Source organism: Cataglyphis hispanica, chromosome 2 (assembly GCF_021464435.1).
Source record: "Cataglyphis hispanica isolate Lineage 1 chromosome 2, ULB_Chis1_1.0, whole genome shotgun sequence".
Lineage (NCBI taxonomy): Eukaryota > Metazoa > Arthropoda > Insecta > Hymenoptera > Formicidae > Cataglyphis > Cataglyphis hispanica.
The window spans coordinates 11,044,440-11,064,875 of record NC_065955.1 but is presented as its reverse complement, the minus strand read 5'-3'; the positions used below and the strand labels follow the sequence as shown (position 1 = coordinate 11,064,875).

The 20,436-nt window shown below is 28.8% G+C and overlaps 4 protein-coding genes across 6 annotated transcripts; 1 reads left to right on the top strand and 3 right to left on the bottom strand.

Annotated features, from left to right (window-relative positions):
• Nucleotides 1-48: 48 nt before the first annotated feature.
• Nucleotides 49-2,231, bottom strand: LOC126858373 (dnaJ homolog shv). The gene is made up of 5 exons (XM_050608632.1): nt 2,079-2,231; nt 1,355-1,739; nt 992-1,260; nt 227-513; nt 49-149 (listed from the first exon to the last, which is right to left on the bottom strand). Exons 1-5 carry the CDS (start codon nt 2,147-2,149, stop codon nt 70-72), a joined length of 1,092 nt encoding a protein of 363 aa, XP_050464589.1. The 5' UTR covers nt 2,150-2,231; the 3' UTR covers nt 49-69.
• Nucleotides 2,232-3,327: 1,096 nt separating this feature from the next.
• Nucleotides 3,328-10,962, bottom strand: LOC126858276 (DNA-directed RNA polymerase I subunit RPA1-like). The gene is given in 6 exon segments (XM_050608483.1): nt 3,328-3,776; nt 3,868-4,171; nt 4,261-4,425; nt 5,036-9,375; nt 10,188-10,385; nt 10,844-10,962. Coding segments are annotated over 5 exon segments (5,082 nt in total). The 5' UTR covers nt 10,363-10,385; nt 10,844-10,962; the 3' UTR covers nt 3,328-3,678.
• Nucleotides 10,963-11,275: 313 nt separating this feature from the next.
• LOC126858370 (39S ribosomal protein L3, mitochondrial) lies at nt 11,276-13,673 on the top strand. Its single transcript, XM_050608622.1, has 7 exons — nt 11,276-11,453; nt 11,967-12,063; nt 12,236-12,475; nt 12,567-12,698; nt 12,772-12,932; nt 13,023-13,212; nt 13,380-13,673. The coding sequence occupies exons 1-7, from the start codon at nt 11,392-11,394 to the stop codon at nt 13,617-13,619; spliced, it is 1,122 nt and encodes a 373-aa protein (XP_050464579.1). The 5' UTR covers nt 11,276-11,391; the 3' UTR covers nt 13,620-13,673.
• A 245-nt stretch (nt 13,674-13,918) lies between these two features.
• Nucleotides 13,919-19,350, bottom strand: LOC126858311 (importin subunit alpha-3). 3 transcript variants are annotated; one of them, XM_050608556.1, is made up of 10 exons: nt 19,016-19,350; nt 18,763-18,926; nt 17,767-17,866; nt 17,197-17,401; nt 16,840-17,000; nt 16,401-16,627; nt 15,741-16,106; nt 15,388-15,622; nt 15,117-15,208; nt 13,919-14,693 (listed from the first exon to the last, which is right to left on the bottom strand). In XM_050608556.1, exons 2-10 carry the CDS (start codon nt 18,829-18,831, stop codon nt 14,604-14,606), a joined length of 1,545 nt encoding a protein of 514 aa, XP_050464513.1. In that variant the 5' UTR covers nt 18,832-18,926; nt 19,016-19,350; the 3' UTR covers nt 13,919-14,603. The 3 variants fall into 3 exon arrangements, with proteins under 3 accessions (XP_050464513.1, XP_050464522.1, XP_050464504.1); XM_050608565.1 differs by having other exon boundaries at nt 19,096-19,350; XM_050608547.1 differs by having other exon boundaries at nt 19,110-19,350.
• Between the last annotated feature and the right edge of the window lie 1,086 nt (nt 19,351-20,436).

Sequence of the window (20,436 nt, the reverse complement as noted above, 5' to 3'; positions counted from 1 at the left end):
TACAAACATACGTATCAAGACACACATTCCAATCAAAGTACTCACATATTCATTTGTACATATATTGCATTATATGTTATATATTAATTTGCCATATATACCATTATATACTCGATTCACAGGACTTTGTTGTAGCAACTCTTTTATATCTGAAATACAAAATAAAATTGTAATTTATCTAATAATACAAAATTTCAAGATGCATGTAATATAGCGTTCGGCGCACCTTCTTTCTGTTTTTCTGTAAAAACGTTATCAGGATATGCAACATCAACAGTAATATACAAATTGCCACGAAGATTGTTATTATCATAATTAGGCATTCCTTCATCTTTTTTTTGAATACGAGTACCATGTTTGGTAATTTTGTCCCTTTGGACAGTTACGATATGACCATCTAGATGCTTTATTTCTACTGTGAAACCTAATAGAGCATCTTGCAAAGATATTGTAACATTTGTGTACAAATCATTGCCTTTTCTCTCAAAAATAGAATGAGGTTGAGTTCGTATCCTATAATAAATATAGTTATATATTATATAACTTCATTAAACTTATATAAGATAGGTCAAAAAATATGTTATACATCGAGTTATAATCGAGAATAGAATAAATCTCTGCTTTAAAATATATTAAGAGAGAATAAATTTATTTTATAGAAAATTCTATTTTCATGGCTTTAAATTCTTATTTATACAATTGATTGAAATTCGTCCTTGTTTGATAGAAACTGACAAAACAAAATAATATCAAACAAAAATAAAATACAGTATATATAATAGTAAATACATTAATACAGTTAATTCTGATAATAAACATAAACAGTGAAATATTATGTATAGAAAAAAGTGTAGTAATCAACAGCAAAATTCGATAAGCTATAAAAAGAAGTTTACTCAACTTATTTTAAAATATAAAATTTTCTTCTTGATTATATCACATATTTCGATTTATTTCGCGAGATTATAAATATAGAAAAATATCTACTCACTTTAATATCAAATCTCCTGGATCTGCATCAAGATGTGGCTCTCCTTCAGCAGTAAATTTAATTTCTTGATCATCTACCATTCCTGGTTCAACTTCTACCTCTAATGTACGTTCTTCATTCACCATCTTTACATTCGGACATTCTGAACACACTTGCTGTTGTATCATGTGGAATCTGTTATTTCCTACATTGCGAGTAACTAATTCTTGCCTACAATTGCATCTTCTTGTGCCTTTTGCTGGTTTCACAACTACCTTATTTCTTGTTATCTAAAATATAAATTTACAAAAAAAGAGTTGTTATTTTTATAATCTTTTTTTAGTTTTTTTTTTAATTATTTTTAGAGTTCTTATAAAATTTTACCTCAATAAAATTTCCATTGTATAATTCTTCTAAACTAACATACAAGTCCATTACAACATTTGCACCTCTAACTTCCTGTTGATGTTGTGTTTCTCCATTAAACTGGAAACTAAAGTCTCCAAAGAAACTTGCAAAAGGATCCATATTATTGTTCATCATTCCATCCTTTTTTAAGCACTCCTCTCCACATTTATCATACATTTCTCTCTTTTCAGTATCTGATAATACTTCATAAGCTGCTCCTAGATCTTGAAATTTTTGAGAAGCATTTGGATCATCCTTATTCTTATCAGGATGTAGTTCTTTTGCTAATCGTCTATAAGCCTTTTTTACTTCATGTATGCTTGCACCACGAGATAAACCCAATATTTTATAAAAATCTCTTCTGCAAGCCAAAAAAAATATAGTTAAATCTATTGTTTTTATATCATTTATATAATGAAAAATGAATTTTATTAGTAACAATGTACGCGAGTAATATTTTATACAAAATAAGCTAATTTTCAAAAGATCAAGATTATAGAAATGAGAGGGACTCTACTGTAGAGTTTCATGTTTATATCTCATTTAAAAAAAAAACTGTATAAGTTCAATAATTCAAGTATAAATTTAAGTAACAAGTATCGAGCAAAGAGATAGGTTACTAATACTATCTATGATTTAAAAAAAATTATTGCGCATAAAACATGCGCTTTCGAGAGAAAATAAAAATATTCTTACTTACCCAGCTATCGATAATACAATACATATCGTTAAATTTATGAATAATATCCAATTTAACTTTAATCCTGCCATCCTAGCAGACGTTACACAAACATCTGAGCATACCACCAAAGCTTGAATCGTGGGAGTTTCTTATTGGTTCCTGCGAAAGAGTTTGATGTAATATCCATAGTGCGACAAATGTACTTTAAGCTATCGCACAAATAATCGCTACACTTCGATATCGACATAACTCCAAATAAATATCGTCTCACCAAAGTTAGTCCCCCCCTTTGACTATTATAAATTTTTTTTTTACCAATCGTTTGGTGGTTGTTTGGTAGTGTTTAGTATCGAATTCAAAACATTTGGTAGTTTTCCATTTTTTCACAAAAAAATAAACAAATTTTTAATTTTTTTTAACTCTCCCATTTTGACTATTATGGATTTTTTTTACCAACCATTTAATCGTTGATTGCTTATGTTTGGTATCGCATTCAAAATGTTTGGTAGTTGCCCGTTTAAATTACACGTGAAAAAATTTTAGTCGTGATCGTAAAACCGTAAGCAAATCAACCAATCACAGTTAAATATTCTAATTACGTTTTGGAATGCTTGATTGTGATTGGTCGATTTGCTTATGGTCTTATGATTACGGCTAAAATTTTTTCACGTGCAATGATCTTAAAAGCAAACTCTTTTCTATGTAAATTTACTTTCTTTTTTGTGAGCGCAATATAAATCACTTATTTGTGCAATCTTTATTCGAATCGGATTCTAGTTAGATTTACTACCTATTTAAATTTAAGAAAACGTTTACTATCATTAAGAAAACGATGCAATATCAAAATAAAATTAACATTTATCGTTGCATCAATTAATTTTTTTCATTATGATAAAAATCAATCGTAAATCTTGAATCGTATTTATATTTTATCATTTCAGAACTCTATATGACTGTACATGACCATGCAAAAGTAATAGAAATTCGCGCAAATATGTAGCAGATGTAGTAGTCGAAATTTCTCTAAACATTTTCTAAGAAAAATATTTACATATTTTTTATGAAACAAATTATATTGTTATATATGCTACATAAAAAGTAATATTTACTCAAGACAATTGTTATATATATATATATATATATATATATATATATATATATATATATATATATATATATATATATAATTATAATGTTATAAATAATATACATAACATTTTTATTTCTTTGCATTTTTAATTTTTTTTAACATATTTATAAAAAATAATTGTGTATTAAAACTATATCTTTTTGGAACTATATTTTCTCGTGGAATTGTAATTTTATTAAAAATAACAATAATTTTATTACATATTCAAAAATTTAATAATGATGACTGCTTTTTTTGCACTTTTACAATATCATTTTTACTTTAATTTTATATAATGATAAAAAAAATTTTTTATTTTAAAATCATATATTTTTTTTATTGCAAAAATCTTTTTTTTGTACTATTTTCATTAATGATGATTGTGTTTCCCAGTACTTCATAAAACTTGTCGCAATATAAGAGTTAGGTGTTGGCTATTCCCTTGACGGTCATGAGCTCAACCATAATAGAATGTTCTCTATCCATTCTCTATAACAATGGCAATACAGAAAATGCTCCAGTACCAGCTTTGCATGGTTGTCCAAACATCAATCTACTTGATGGTGATGATATATCATCCTTTTTTCCTAAATGAAAAATAAAATAATATATATGCTTAAACATATTTTTTTGCACAATCTATTTGGCGATCTTACATCTAATTATAAAATCTATTACCTTGCAATGTCGCACTTTTCAAAAAACCTAGCGAGCTTTCAAAACTTATTTGCTGTAATGGTGAAGCGGAATTTTCCATTCCTTTCCGACTAAGTGGTTGAAATGTCCCATCAAACGTCATATAATCGGCGATTAAGGCTAGATGCCTAAAGTCTACAGTAATACCATACATTTTGAAGACATCCCTAACTTCTCTCACAATAACTTTATTCGCAGCTTCAATTCCATATGTTTGAGAAATATTGTGAATGTCATTGCAATATAGTCTATTTAAATTAAGTATGTTATCATATTTGTACAATTCCTATAATAAAAGAAACATGATATATAGAGATGAGACAGAAGAGTACGATTTCTATTTACAAATTGTCCATAATAAGCAAATTCACTTACTTTTATATTTCGTTTAAATAAACCATCTGTTTTGAGAATTGTTTCATTTTCACTATTTTGGAAAGTAAAAGCTTTCTTGATATATGGTATTTCCCATAAAACTGTTTTCTCTGCAGCATTTTTAATTATTGTCGGCAAATCTAATTTGATCATTTTAAGTAGTAACTGAAAAGAATTAATATATATATATATATATATATATATATATATATATATATATATATATTACTTATTTATGTTAGAGTTCCTATATTATTACAATTTAATAAGTGATAGGTGTTATATGAAATTTCAGTAGAAACAGTGTATCATAACGCACCTATAAATACACTATTTCTGAATGAAAAAGTTGAAAAGTCCTGAATTATTTTTTTGAGATGTTTAATCAAAGAAGAATTATAAAATAATTGTCATTTTTTTAGCATCGCTCTTTAGGCAGTTGAAATAATATATTTAATTAATATTATAATATATTATTATATTATATATATTTCTTCTTGTACTGTATTAAAAGAATTTTTTTTCACATATCATTCAATTTTCTATAGATAATCGTGAAATGTTTCAAAAGCTTAGTTTGTATTTAATATAAATATATATTTTATATATATTTTAATCGATTAAATTGATCATGAGATTACGTGATTGATTATATAATTCATATTATCTTCAGCAGATTAAATTTTTTATAAATATTGCTATTTTTATAAATATTGCTTTACAAAGATACAAAATATAAAGATTGCAACAACAAATTTTTGCAACAAGTACTTACCCAAAATGTAAATTTGCACCATGATAATTTACTTTCGTCATAATCATAATCGGTAGCATGCTCGTACCTATCTATGACGTATTTTTTTATGTTAGAATATGTGTCATTTTTCCTATTATTATTTAATCTTTCTCTAGTATAGTCATCATTTTCTTCATTATCTTCCTTGTTCTCTGAGTTTTTATTTGTATTATTATTATTATTTGCTTCTTCCTCCTTGTCGTTTATACCATCTTCCACTTCTTCTTCTTCTTCTGAACCTTCATATTCTTGATTTTCTTGATGACGCGATAGTGACCTACTCATTGTCGCATCAGCATCCTCCGCAACTTCTTCCTCATCGGATGATTCATGCATCTCTCCTAAATCCATCTTCATTCTTCTTCCAGGATTTTCCGGCATTGTGTCATCAGGATCAAATTGATCTATTATTGCATCTTCGTCGTTCGCCCGTTTTTTCTCTCCTTCGAAATGTAATAAAACTTTTCTTGCTTTGGTGAGTTTTCGGATTTCTACAAATATATTCTGAAAAAACTTTTCCTCGGTGCATTTAATCACATCCTGTGGGCGAATAGAAAACTCTCCTTTATAAGATTTGTAAGGAAGATATTCGATGGTTATAGTGTGCACTAATCTTCGTGGTGGACCCTCTTCCATTCTTCTACTTATCGTGATATCCTTCAATACATCACGCAGAACACATTTTGTTAATTTTAATCTCAGCTTCTTTGCTTGCTTCTCAAGATTTTGCAGATTGTTTTGAAAGGGTATTTCCACACTTGGAGTTTTTATATTTTTCGTCGCCAACATTAAGATCTCACGTAATCTAGGAATACCTAGAGTCATATTCATATCACCACGTCCAGCAAAATGAAATGTATTCAAAGTCATTTGAGTGGATGGTTCACCTATAGATTGCGCTGCTAACAAACCAACTGGTTCACCAGGTGGACAAATCGTTTTTATAACTTTGATAGATAACAAATCTCTTAAATTAGATTTTCTAATCTTCGAAGAGTGAGAAAGATATTCGTCTATTAAGCCTTCTATTCGTTCTGGTAATACACCGAATTCAACATCTTGCCTATATTTTGATGTTACTGTATCAGGACATTTAGCACTTTGTGCACGAAATGTCTCTTTCACTTCTTCCGTTGCTCTTATCCATTTTCGTATAAGCGATAATGCGGCTTTACTCCTTCCACTATGACTATCGATGCTTTTTCTTTTTAAGCTATTATTCTGATTCTCAATACAGAATTTGGTAAATTCACTAATTCTTTTCTTTTGTAAAGAAGAACCATTTTTATTTTCCCATTTTTTGATCTTTTTTATCATTTTTGCAATCTCTTTATTATCTGTTTTTAGGTATTCTAATAATTTTGCGTCTATAATAGCATCTTTATTATCGACTAGAAATGGGATTTGTTCTTTTCTTAAGAATTGCGAACCTGGTACATCAAGGCCATCTTCTCCGTAATAAAATTGAATTAAACTACCATCATAGTCTCTGACTGTCGCATCGTAACCGACAACCAATCCTTCCAGATGTTTCACAAGACATCTCTGCAAGTATCCGGATCTACTAGTTTTTACCGCCGTGTCAACAAGACCTTCGCGTCCTGCCATGCAATGGAAAAAACATTCCTAAGATTTAATACCGGTCATAAATCTATTATCGATGAAACCACCAGCTCTAGGTGTCGGATCATACGCTGAGAAACTTACTAAACTTTTCCCACTGATCATTAATGGCGGCCTTTTACCTTCCAATTCGCTTTGGCCAAGCAAACACGATATTTGCATAGTATTAATCATGGATCCCTTTGCTCCTGATTGCACCATAAGTTGTAAGTTATTATTTGGAAATTTTTTAAAAAGTCCTATCTGTAGACACGTTTTATTTATATCGTTAGTGTAAACATCTAATACACTCTTGTATTTATGATCGACTTGTGCGCGAAATTTCGGATTATCCCAATAAGATTCTTCTATCTTGTTTTTAAGTTCATTCGCAGATATATTATCAGGTATTTTTACGACAGATTTTTGTATATCTTCTCCAACTTTCTGGCAATTAGAAATTATTTCTTTACGTTTCTCATCGATTCCACGATTTATTAGAATATCTTCGACACCCAGAGTAAATCCATTGTATTGCAGAAACGTTTGGAACAATTTAGCAAATGCGCTCAACATTTTAGTTGCATACGTTTCCCCATATAACTCATAAATACAATGAATAAGACCGTAAGAAGTTGCACCACAATGCATTTTATCAAGAACTCCGCATAGTAATTCTCCGTGCCGAATTACAACTTCAGCTTCCGACATAGTTATTGGATTTTTAAATTCTGTTTCACATTTCCAAGGTCGTGGTGCTTCTACTTGCCATTCTTTTACATTAATTTTTGTATTAGAGATTAGATTAATTCGTGCCTTGTGCGAAGGAATAATATTAATTATAATGGTTGAAATAATTTGTTTACCCGACCATAGACGTTTTGGTTTAATAATAGTTGGTGGTAAGAGGGTTACATCTTCTTGTACCATTGAAAGTGCGGCGTAAACTAATTGCATATAATGAGTTTTTGAGAAAAATCGACCTCTAGTTGTTAATTGTACCCCGGATATTATATAATCTTGTATAAGACCACTTAATGGAGTTCCATCTTTTGGTACGAGATATTGATTGCTTACGTTAGCTATATTATAACTTTCACTTCTAGCTAGTTCGTTTTGTGGAAAATGAACGTTGAGTTCATCTCCATCGTAATCTGCATTATATGCCTTACAATTTGCATAATAAAGATGCAATGTTTTTTCTCCTTTAAGAATACGCGCCTTATGAGCCATTATACTCGGTTTATGTAACGTCGGTTGCCTATTTAATAATAATATATCGCCGTTTTGAAGGTGTCGATGTACTATTTTAACGCCATTGAATTCGTTGGTTTTGTCGCTTATCGTTAAAAGACGTTTTGCAATAGCTTCTCTTTGCATAGAATCGTTAATGTGAATGGCTTGTATTGATCCATCTTCATTTTCTATCATAACCGCCCCAGGATGAACATTGGGTCCATTTAAAACTAATCGTCGCAATTCAACGACATTCCATGGTGTCACAGCTGTAGGATATGTTAATTTTCGTGCGAAAGCTTCGGGAATGCCAATTTCATCGATATTCAAGTCAGGACCTGGAGTAATGACCGAACGCGCGGCAAAATCCACTCTTTTACCCATCATGTGCTTTCTAATGATACCTTCTTTTTTTTCGAGAATTTGCTTCAAGCCTAGACCATTGATAGATTCCGGTGTCCTATTTATGTCACGATCCATCAGATGATCAACATTGCTTTGTAATGTTTGCCAGGCATTGTGTAATTTTTCGACCGCTGTATGTCCTCTTATTTGTTCAAAAACAAGTCGACTCTCCTGAGGTAAGTGATCGGTACCTCCATCTTGAATTGTTTGTATAATATTTCTTAAGCCCAAACAATCACGTATAATTGTTTTATAGGTTTGAGTTTGAGGATGTTCGATCATTTGGTCATTAACAAAATTTACTGGTCGCACAATGGGTGGTAGCACGGATACTACTTCAAGAAAGAATATATCAGTTGGATATTCAATATCCACTAATTCTAAGCAGGGTATCATTATCTGAAGAAAATCCTTTTCATTATTCCATAATTGTCGCATATATTCCTTAGATTGATCTGGCATAATCATTACTTTATCCAATTTATGAATCACTTCATGTGACAATATTTCCTTAGGGGCTCCTTCATTGCTTATCATTATTTTATTTTGCAACGTCGTAATTTTCGGTAAAGCATTGTTACAATTAATGCATATCCCAACTTTGTTCCTGACATATTGTTTAAGTATATTCTCAACATAGGTATGCCACTGTATATTAGCATTCTTTATGTTACTTTTATGCTCATGATTCTCAGTCATAGGCTGACTGAATCTGGTTCTATTGGAAAAGTTTTGCATGTAAACATCGATTACTTCACAAATATACTCAGTTTGTTCTTCTATTTTTGGAACACTCAATTTTACATAATTGATTTCTTGATCTAAAGCTTCAAGATCAGCAAGTTGTCCTTGATAAAGCAACTTTAATCTTGCAGACAATAACGTCTTCATATATGATGGTATTTGAAAAGTAAAACAGTTGAAGCATGACAGTTTGAACAATGTGGATAATCCTTTGTGAAATAATGGATTGACAACAGGTACTGGCAATTCTATGTGTCCAAAGTGACCTGGACACTTGGAGCTATTATATTTACATGTGTTACAAAATTCTTCAAAATTACTTCTTGTTGTGCCTATAAATTAAATATATAAACATAAATTATTATATAAATTATAGCAAAATATAATATGCATAGCTTGTTTTACTATTTTATATTTTTATTATTATATTATCTGCGTTATTATCTTGACATATATGTCTATATATATTTAATTTAATGATATTAAAACTGTACATGCATATATAATGTCTCTAATGGCGACAAATTTTTGAAAAAGTATGATAAATTATCATATTATTATTAAGAGAAATTATATCACTTATTAATATTATTAACATTATTATGTTAGTGTTCTAATTTTCAAAATCACATATTTTAAAAATTCACTATAATTATCTTGAAGTGAATAACAATTGAAACAGAAACTATATTATATATATGAATTTTTCTTGCAAAATAAAAATTAATTTTTTCTCACTATTTATATGTTGGATTTAAATCATAAATTGTTCAAGTATATACATAAATAAGTTTAAATTAATATAATATAAATAAAATTCAATATAATTGCAGCAAAAAAAAAAATCTAAACCATAAAATTACATTACAATTACACACGCGCGCGCATTGAAATTAATATTTAAATAAATATTAGATCAATTAAGAAAAAATATATGTTCTTCCTATTCTCTTGAAAGTTTAAGTTGTTCAATTTTACTTAAAATCTAAAGTACAATTCTTGAAAACTTGAACAAATCATAATTAGAACTGTTACAAAATGTTGCTATAAAAAAAAAATATATAAACAAAATATTTAATAGAGTTATAACAATTTTTTATATTATCTCTTTTATAACAAAATATATTAGGATAAAACATTTTACCTAAAAATGGATCATATAATCCATACTCTAGTGGATATCCGAGAACGTCAAAAGAACGAGGTATCCCAATTTTTGTTACACTTAAATTTCTTATATCATTTGCTGTGAACACTGAGAATGATAAATGCTGAAAATCTTGATGTTTTGGTGTTAGACGTTGCTTATAATACTTCATCTTAATATTTGGCTTTCATAAATCTGCAACAATAATATTAAATAACATATTTTTGATAAAAAAGTAAAAATAAGAAAAGTAAAATTGTCGCGTTCTGAAGTATAAATCAAATTACAACGTTCAATGAAAAACATTTTTATAACTTAAAGAACATCATTCTATATTTTGATTTGATATAAAAAAGTCCAACAAAAAAATAATGATAGTTTTTATTATTATTGAACTTAGCATTTATTTTATATTTAATTTTAATGTAAAATAAAATAAACTAAAGTATGCGCAGACAAATTCATTGATATATTAAAGCGAAGAAAAATCTTATCTAACTTATAGATAATCTAAATTTATTGTACATACATTTTAAAACAAAGATTAAAAAATATAAAATAAAAAATGTAAAATAAGATTAAAAAATATAAAATAATAATGATATAGTCTATTAATTATTATTTTAATTGTATATTTAAACAGGAAATCTTACTTTTATTTATACTTAGCATTTGCTCGCTTAACTTATTACCAACTTGTAACAACAACCACTTTGGATAGTTTAGCTTGGGTTCGGGCATCATGTCTTACGTGCTCTATCCTTAAGGCCTATTAAGACCATTGCACGTGAAAAAATTTTATATATAGTCGTAATCGTAAAGGCCGTATTACACTACGGATTGCGGGCTCTGTTGGAATTGAAGTTACGATTGATGATTATGGATTAACCAATCAGGGCAAAACTTGCCAACTGATTGGTCAATTTGCAACTGTCAACCATAACTCCAATCGTAACCGAGCCAGCAATCTGTAGTGTAATACGGCTTTTAGGCCGTAAGCAAATCAACCAATCACAGTTAAATATTCTGATTATGTTTAAAGGTAACATTGGCTGCGTCATAGACATAATATATCTAGAGTGTTGAGGAGTAGGGGTAAAGGTGCACGTAGAAAAGGATTTCGTGCCCCTTGCGTTCTTCTCACTCGATAATTTGTATCATATGATAAAGAAAATCTTGCTCTTTTTAGTCTGTTTTAAAAATGACATCGTTTTTGAAAGCTATTAATGGACTTCAATTATTTCAGAAATTCTTGAAACCAAGGTATGCTATTTATTGTTGCTCTCTAATTAGTGATTTATGTTATACGTACCGATATTATCGCTTATGCATGTACCTTTTTTGTACATTCCTGTTTATAACATTGTGCTCGTTTTTACATCTTTGAAAAATAATGTATGACATTAATATAGATATTATCAAATAAATGTGTAAAAATATAATTTAAACACTACATTTTTTAGAATAAGATTATCCCTTTTGCTTGATTTTCAGAATTATAAATGTTTAATGAGATTGCTCGCACAAGTTATTTATAAGTGTTTACAATTAATTTTTAAGTAATATTTAAGTTAAAATAAATAATAAGATACATACGAAAAAATAAATGTATGAAATATTGAAATTCAAATCTACAAATAGATATTTATAGGATATTTAAAAACAGTATCTTTTATATTAAATGTAACTTATATGTTATATATATTGATCTAAACAAATAAAATATCCTCTCTAAAACAGATTTATATAAATCTTTATTCTTTTTTGTGTTTTCAGTATCAGCATAACTGCTACTTCAAAGCGAGACAGACATATCCGTAATAATATACCTAGATACCGTCATCCAGAGTGGCTCCCAAGAGTTACACGTGTTGTATGTTATTGATGTATAAAATACTTATTTTATAATTATTAATATACAAATTACTTATTTTTATTTTAATCTAATATTTAAATATAAATGATGTATCACATAAAGTAGTTTTAAAGTAATATACAAAGTAATTATATGAATTTATTAAAATTTATAAAATTCTCCTTTATAGAAATACAACGAACAATTAACAGAAGATAATAATGAGTTTTTAAAAGAAGTAACTCAAGACAAATATGGTCCAGATAATATTGAATATGGAATGAATATTTCTCCATTAAAAATAGATCCAATTGAACCAGTCGCACAATGGAGGCGAGGTCTGCGACGTACTGGCTTAATTGCTAAGAAAATTGGAGTTTATCCATTATGGTTGAAAAATGGAAAAAAGGTTCACTCGACATTACTTCAGGTAAACAGAGCAGCATTAATCTTAAATAAATATTGTTAATTACTATTATTTTTCATATCTCTAGATATTATATCACATATTCTTTATTCAGGTTGTTGATAATGAAGTAGTAAAATATATACCACCAGAGAAATTTTATCCAGTTAAAAGCAAACCTCCGTTACAAATAAAAAGGAGACTAGGATGTCTTGTAGTAGGAGCGGAAAATATAGATCCGCGATCGGTAAAAAGAAAATTATTATATATTTCTCTGCATACTAGTATGTAAGAAATTTAGCAATAATCTCTCTGTACAGATTACAAAAGAATATTATGGTATCTTCAACGCTTCTGGAGTTATGCCAAAACGTATATTAAAAAGATTTATGATATCTCCTGAAGCGGCATTACAACCGGGAACTCCTTTGACTGTTGCACATTTTAAACCAGGAGAAGTCATCGATATTCGTGCAAAGACGTAAATAATTTTGCATTTGTTATTAAAAAGTATAGACTCTAATAGTACTGAGTGTACATTATTAAATAATTAAAATATGAATTCCATTAGGATAGACCGTGGGTTCCAAGGTGTCATGAAACGATGGGGCTTCAAAGGAATGCCTGCCAGTCATGGTGTAACTAAAACGCATAGAAGACCTGGAAATATTGGATCAGGCGGTACTAAAGCTCGAGTCATGCCTGGCACAAAAATGCCCGGACATATGGGTAATAGGTGGCGCATCCAAAAAGGTGTTCAGGTAAGATATATATATAATCTCTCTCATAATTAGTATATCCAAAGAAATACGAAAGATATAAAGTCATATTGAAATTTAGTTTAGAATTTATAATATTTCCCTATTGTTCGCTTTATAAAAGTTAGTATTAATTTTTTAATAATGCAATTGTATAATATTTCATATAGATTCTACGAATAAATACAAAATATAATGTAATTTGGGTCAAAGGACATAATATACCTGGAGAAACCAATACTTATTGTCATATCTACGATACAATACTTCCTTTGAAACGACATAAAAAAGCGCCACATTTCCCTACATATTTACCAAGTATCACTGAAGAATCGCTTCCAGAAGAACTATACGCAGATGAAATACATCCATTTGTAGATCCCACAATAGAATTTAAAGAAGAATCTTAATTGTGTATATCTCTGTATGATATAAATTCAATAAAAGAATTATATAATTTATAATTAAGATAATTTTATGAAGTTTACACATATTTTTTTTCTAGTTGATAACTTATAAATTTACATAGAAATTAAGGATCAGCATAGGCACATATTTTAATTCTATATAACATCGCATTAATGAATAAAAATAAAAATTATTAGCTATGATAGTTGAAGTTGTGCCGAGAATTTACACGATGAAATTTTATTAATTGTTCTGCACTTTTTACAGAAATGTGTCCATACTTATTAATTATACTAGTAAAGAGTAGTCAATTGATTCATTTATTTAGTAATCAATATCATTATAAATTTAACATGCCTAAAATATACACGAATTATTTTATAAAAGTAATATCGCTAACCAAGACTCGTCCTGAGTTAGAATGGAGAGCAGCATGATCAAGCAATAGAATAATCCTTCCTTTTCATTCCCTTATTTCCACACAGTGTAGAAACATGCAGTGCAGGATAATCTTTTCTTTTCGTTTCCTTATTTTCATTGCGGAAATAATCGATTTCACTACAATAATTTATTTGCATGCATTATGTCATTAGCTGCGCTCGTCTAAAGACACTGCTAATAAGTTTATCATTGTATTATAAAAGAAAAAAAGGTAACAAGGTAAGGTATTATAACAAAGGGGAAAGAAAAAATCAAAATACACGGATGATCAGTTTTTGGTAATTATCTGGCTCTCTTTCATTCTGTAACCAGCTTTCTTTCTCTAGTTCGTTCAAGCTTTCCAAAATACGGAAGTCGATAAATCACACTGTATGTTTAGAGCAAACGCGATAATTCTTGATCCACAGCAGTGGTAAGTTCATATTGCTACACTTTCATTGGAACAGGAAGGAGATGTAGAAATAGGAAAGAGAAAAGCAAAATGGCTCCGCATCGGAGTTTGTCGGGGGACGGCACGATCGGATAAGAAATAAGTGGAGACTCTCTCAGAATTTAAAACCTTCACTCGGAATACTCGTCGTCTGATCAAACTCAAAAGCTCCTTCATGTCCTGGCGCCAAAGGTGTCTCATCCGCCTAAAATCAATAATTATATCAGAATAAGAATATATTAGAATATATAAGAATATATTAGAATAAGATTCACATATCAATTAAATTATTAAATGTAATAAAAAAATGTGCAAAATGCATTAGAAACCTAATTCTTTTAATTCTAGTATCATCCAATGTCACATTAATTATAGAAAAATTTTTGTGCCATTGCATATATAAAAATAATATGCATGTAATGCAAGGTAAAATTTTTATATTTTAATTTAAATGCAAAACGTATTGATATAGAATAACAAAATATATATATATTAAATCTACTCCAAAATATATTATCAGATTTTTGTAAATATATACATTAAAGCAAAAAAGTTAATTTCTTTTTATTCCATTTCTTTCTTAACTAGTGAATTATCAGTGAATTATGAACATGAAGAACCGTTTTACCTCTTCTGAAAAATATTGCTCAATGATGTCATATGCTAACTTGTAAATATCTACATTTTCATGATTTTGCAACGCTTCAATCTTGTCCACACCTGTAAATAAAGAAAATATATGTAGATATATGTTCTATGTACGTATATAAAATGCTTTCATGTTTTTTATATTTTACTCTAGATATGCATATACATGAAAAAAATATAAAATAAAAAATGTTAACTACTACTATTATTTTAAAATACTAGTACTATTTTAGAATAACAAAATAACTCACCACCACATTCTTCAATCATATTTGCCAAATGTTCAACTTGGGTTCCAGCAAGCTTCAACATGTTATGGATACCATCTAATACCACTTGCACAACTTGAGTATCTTTACAAGACAGAAGATCACAGAATGGACCAATAACACCTTCTTGTATAAGCCGTGCAACTTGTTCCCTATTACCACTTATTGTAAGATTACTAATTGCCCATGCAGCTTCCTTCTGCGTTTGAAATTCTCCCTGTAAAAACGTAAAATTCATAATGTACCTATGTGCAGGCAAATGTTAAATATACAAAATAACAAAATGTAACAATCAATACATTCTCTGTAAAAAAATAATTATATATTCTACATACCTTTGCTAAATTACGAATAATAAGTGATAAGAGTCCTGCATCTATAACTGCTTGAACTTGTGATTGATTGCCGGCAGTAATGTTTGAAAGGAACCAGACTGCTTCTTTACAAATCTTCTCTTTTGGATGAGTCAATAAATTAGGGAAATGCGAAAGAGCATCACAATTTAAAACAGTTTGTGTTTGTTCATCTGTGCCAGTCACAATATTTCCAACTGCTCTAAGGGCAGCAGTTTGCACTTTGACCTCTTTGTGCGAAAGAAGTGGTATTAAACGAGGTACAACACCACTATCTATAACCATTTGAATTTGCTCATTACCACCATCAGTCAAATAGCTCAAGGCCCATACGGTATCAACAAGAATCTGTGAAAAATATAATTATATTAGAGAAAGTTCATAACAATTTTCATTAACAACTGAAAACAATCACATAAAAATAATGTGGTAATACAAATTATTTATAAATCAGTGTATTTTTGTATTTTTTTAAATTAAAAAATTAGAATATAATCTAAATTGCCTTATTATCCAATCAAATGTTAATTAAAAATTTAAAAATTACTATTTGTTTATGCATGTTTTTTAAAAATGTTTCCTATATTAATTTACATACAATTATCGATTTTATTTCTGCTTGTACATAATGTCTATACTTACATTAATATCATTATGATGAATAAGCACATTTAGAGCAGGTAAAATTTCCTTTATGGTTTGAACTGGTGGTGGTGGATCTTTATTCCTACATAAGTTTACAATGACCCATGTTACGTTACGTAAAAACGTAATAGGTATATCTGGTTTTATAAATGTTAGCAGTGGTGGTACAACACCAAGATTAATAACATAATCTCTAGGTATTGGACCATCTCCAATTATGTTACCTACAAGAAATAAATATATATGTAATATATTTCATATTATATATATATATATATAAACATATATATTCTAAATGTTTACTCTCTAAATCAAATAAATATATTTTGTCTTATATAGTTAAAAATTTAATGCTCTAGCATTTTTATAGATATAACAAAACAACATAATGCTATAATTTAAGCAATTTATATGTTTATATAATTAAATATTATACCTAAGGCCCATACAGCTTGTTCACATACATTCTGTTGACTTGAAAGTAACAAGCGCAAAAAAAGTGGAACTGCACCAGCAGTAACAACAGCTTGCGTTTGAGCTGATGTCCCACTTGCAATATTTGTTAAAGCCCAGGCTGCCTCAAATTGTAAAGATGGACTAAAAAGTTATATTGAAAGCAATTTTATAAGTATAAGTCTCATGTCATATAAAGGAAAGAATATAGGTTGATATATAATATTTTCAAAGTTATGCTATAACAGAAAAAAATTGCACAAAAATATGATAAAAGCACATCAAAAATAAAAAATTGATATTAGTCATACTTTGTGCATAAAAGTTTTTTCTTACTTACTTATGATGTTGTTCAAGACAACGAACTAAGATTGGTAAAATGCCACTCTCTATCAATGGATCAATAGGCGGATTACGATCTGAAGATAGTAACTTCCTCGCTGACTGTACAGCTTGTAATTGTACTGCTGGATCTGAACTACCTGCTTTTGCTACTAATTCTTCCAAACTGATTTTTGAAAGATGTTTGTCAATATCATCTTCATCTGTTTAAAAAAACATTATATATTATTTGTATTAGTTACAATTTATTTACACTAATAAATATATGTACCTAAGGTATAAGGTCAATATATAGATATAATCTTAAGTTATATATTTTAACTTATAATAAAAGATAATAAAAAAAGGATATTTAAATAGCATGTAATATTTACTAAATGGAAATTATTAAACTTGATGAATTCTATTTATCATATGTTTGTAATATTAATATCATTTTATTACAAGCGCAAAATATTTTTTTTTCATAAAACATTATACATTTCAATATTCATGATTATATTTAGCTAAAATATTAATGTTGCCACGAAAGTAATAAATTGCATTAAAAATTAGTTTTAAATATTACCCGTTGAATCTGTAGGTACATTTCTTCTTTTTTGTAAAGTCTCATCGCGCTTATTTTTACGTAATTCTACTGTCACTTCATTACGTCTTCTTCTCATCTCCTGAAAACAATATTAATTTTGTGATATTACATTTAAATTACAATATGTCAGCCTTCAGAGAATAAAGTTAATTCAACTCACTTTTACGACATTGAGATATTGAAGTATTATATGAAAAAATACAACAAATAATTATATTTTATAAAGTATTAATGAATAATTGTCTCACAATATAAAAATAGTTATAGGGAAGAAATTTACTTAAAAATTTAACATTAAATAGAATAAGTAAATGTAAGTTTGTTTAATCAGTAGTATTGATGTATTATAATTAATGCTACTAATTATAATTTACATACATGAAGTATATGTATCAAAGATATTTATAGTTACAGAATTTTTGTACGTCATTCTATACAAATGTGTGTACCAGTTTTTTTTGCTTAATCTTAAAAAATTTAATTGAATTATTCTCTAATACAACTTGATAAAATTTTAATGAAAATGACACAGCAATATAAGTTAATGCATCATAATGACGATATTAACATATTAATAGTACAGTAAACAATCTCGATATAAATTATAAAAGAGGCAACAAGTAGAATAGAAGAGAAGACAATAGAGGATAAAATAAAGAGAAAAAAAAGAACAAGAGGGGAGAATAGAAAAAAAAATGGAAAGAGATGAAATGCAAAGAAAAAAAAATGTCAAAAGCAGGAAGAAAAAAGGGATGAAAGGCGGAAGAAAAAAATACGGAAAGCGAGAAAAGAAGGAAGAGAAACGGTTCATCGTATATGCAAGTGCATGCACGAGGAGGAGGGGAAAATGGCATCATCGTGCACGGCAACCTATGACCACGAGGGCGTCTCGATGCCGTCCACGGCCAATATAATTTCTGTCACGGCGTAGAATCCACTACGCCGAATTCCATTTAGGAGAAACCAGTCACTCACCTCGACGTCCTTGCCTTTGTTCTTAAACACCATCATTCGGTTCTTATTTAGCATTGCCTCAGCCGCCATTTTTTCGATAACCAATTCCCGCACTAGTGTAAGATCAATGTGCGCCGGCACCGTCGTATGTCGATTGTGAAACTTCGGGGTTCCCGCAAAGTAAACTATTTCAACAATTTATATATATATATATATATATATATATATATATATATATAATGTATATGATATATGTATATATATATATATATACCTTGATATCCGTTACCGATATTTGTCACCGATGATCTATTCGAATCTATATCGATAACTGCATTCCGTTTCACGACTCACCAAAGTATACGTACGTATGTCAATATGCAGTATCATGCATAACGCTCGATCACGTAACAATTGCCGCCGTTGCTATTCAGCGTTGTATATATGTATGTACAGAGTGCGATTCTTTTTCTCGCGTGGCCCACCCTATTTCTCTTTTCACAATTGTAAGACCAACGATATTGGCAAAGTCTAGGATACGCCGAGCGAGAATGGATCACGGACGTTACTCGTGCGTTCCGAAAAGAACGCGCATGAATGTTGGAGTCTGGAGGAAGAGGTGGGGGGAGGGGGGAAGCAAGGAGCAATGTCGCGAACGAGGACGACGCGTTCCGAAACGCGACATTTGACGCGCGGATCTGGCGGATTCATACTGCGCCCGACGCACGATTTTTGATCCAATAGAAGAGTGTGTTTTCTAGGGACAAAAATGTCATTGGTTAGAAATTGCATTTTTCATAGCGAATATTCGAACTAAAAGCTCTATAAGAAGAGTCCATAAGATGTAAAATATTCACTTTTGATTGGTCCATCGTTTTTCGTCAACTCTCGCTTATATTTGAATTCTACTCAATATTTTGCTAGGTTAGATTTCATATGGGCGTAATGTTTTGATCCTTATGCAGGATTAGATAGTATTATAATTAGTTAAATAGTTAAAAAGTTGAAAGATTAATAATTTTTAGCTTAATTTTTAGTTAATTTTAAATATGTCAACTTTAAACTTAAATTAAATTATTTTTAAATGCATTTAACGTTAATTTATTATTAACTTTTTTTATACAAGTTAAAATAATTCATCAATATTAAAAAAAAAATATATCAATATTGTATGAAAACTTGGTTGATCGTAATGCGAATATTTCATTTGTCGTACAACAAATTTGTCAAATATATATCGATTCGCTGTTGGATAGAGAATTAATTTTTACCTTTAATAAATTAATAATTATTTAACTTAATATTAACTGAGATAATTTTTTTTTTAAATAACTTTTAACGTAAACTTATTTAATTTTTGAATCATTAATTTTAAACTTAATAACTCAGTTAAAAAAAAATTAATTTACCCAACCCTGCTTTGATAATCATCAATAATCATCTTTACAGATACATTAATTATATAATAATTAATTAATTAATTAATTAAACACTTTATTGTATACAAAAAAATATAGACAAAAAGTACAGACCAAAAAAAAATATAACTAAATTACTTCTCCTTTCTATATAGTACGTGTAATATTAAAATATTTAAAAAATATTTTTAATCGTTAAACGAAAATCAATTATATTTTTTGTCTAAATTCTTTCGAACCTGTCATCACGAGAGTATCGTGTTCATCCTTCGAGATG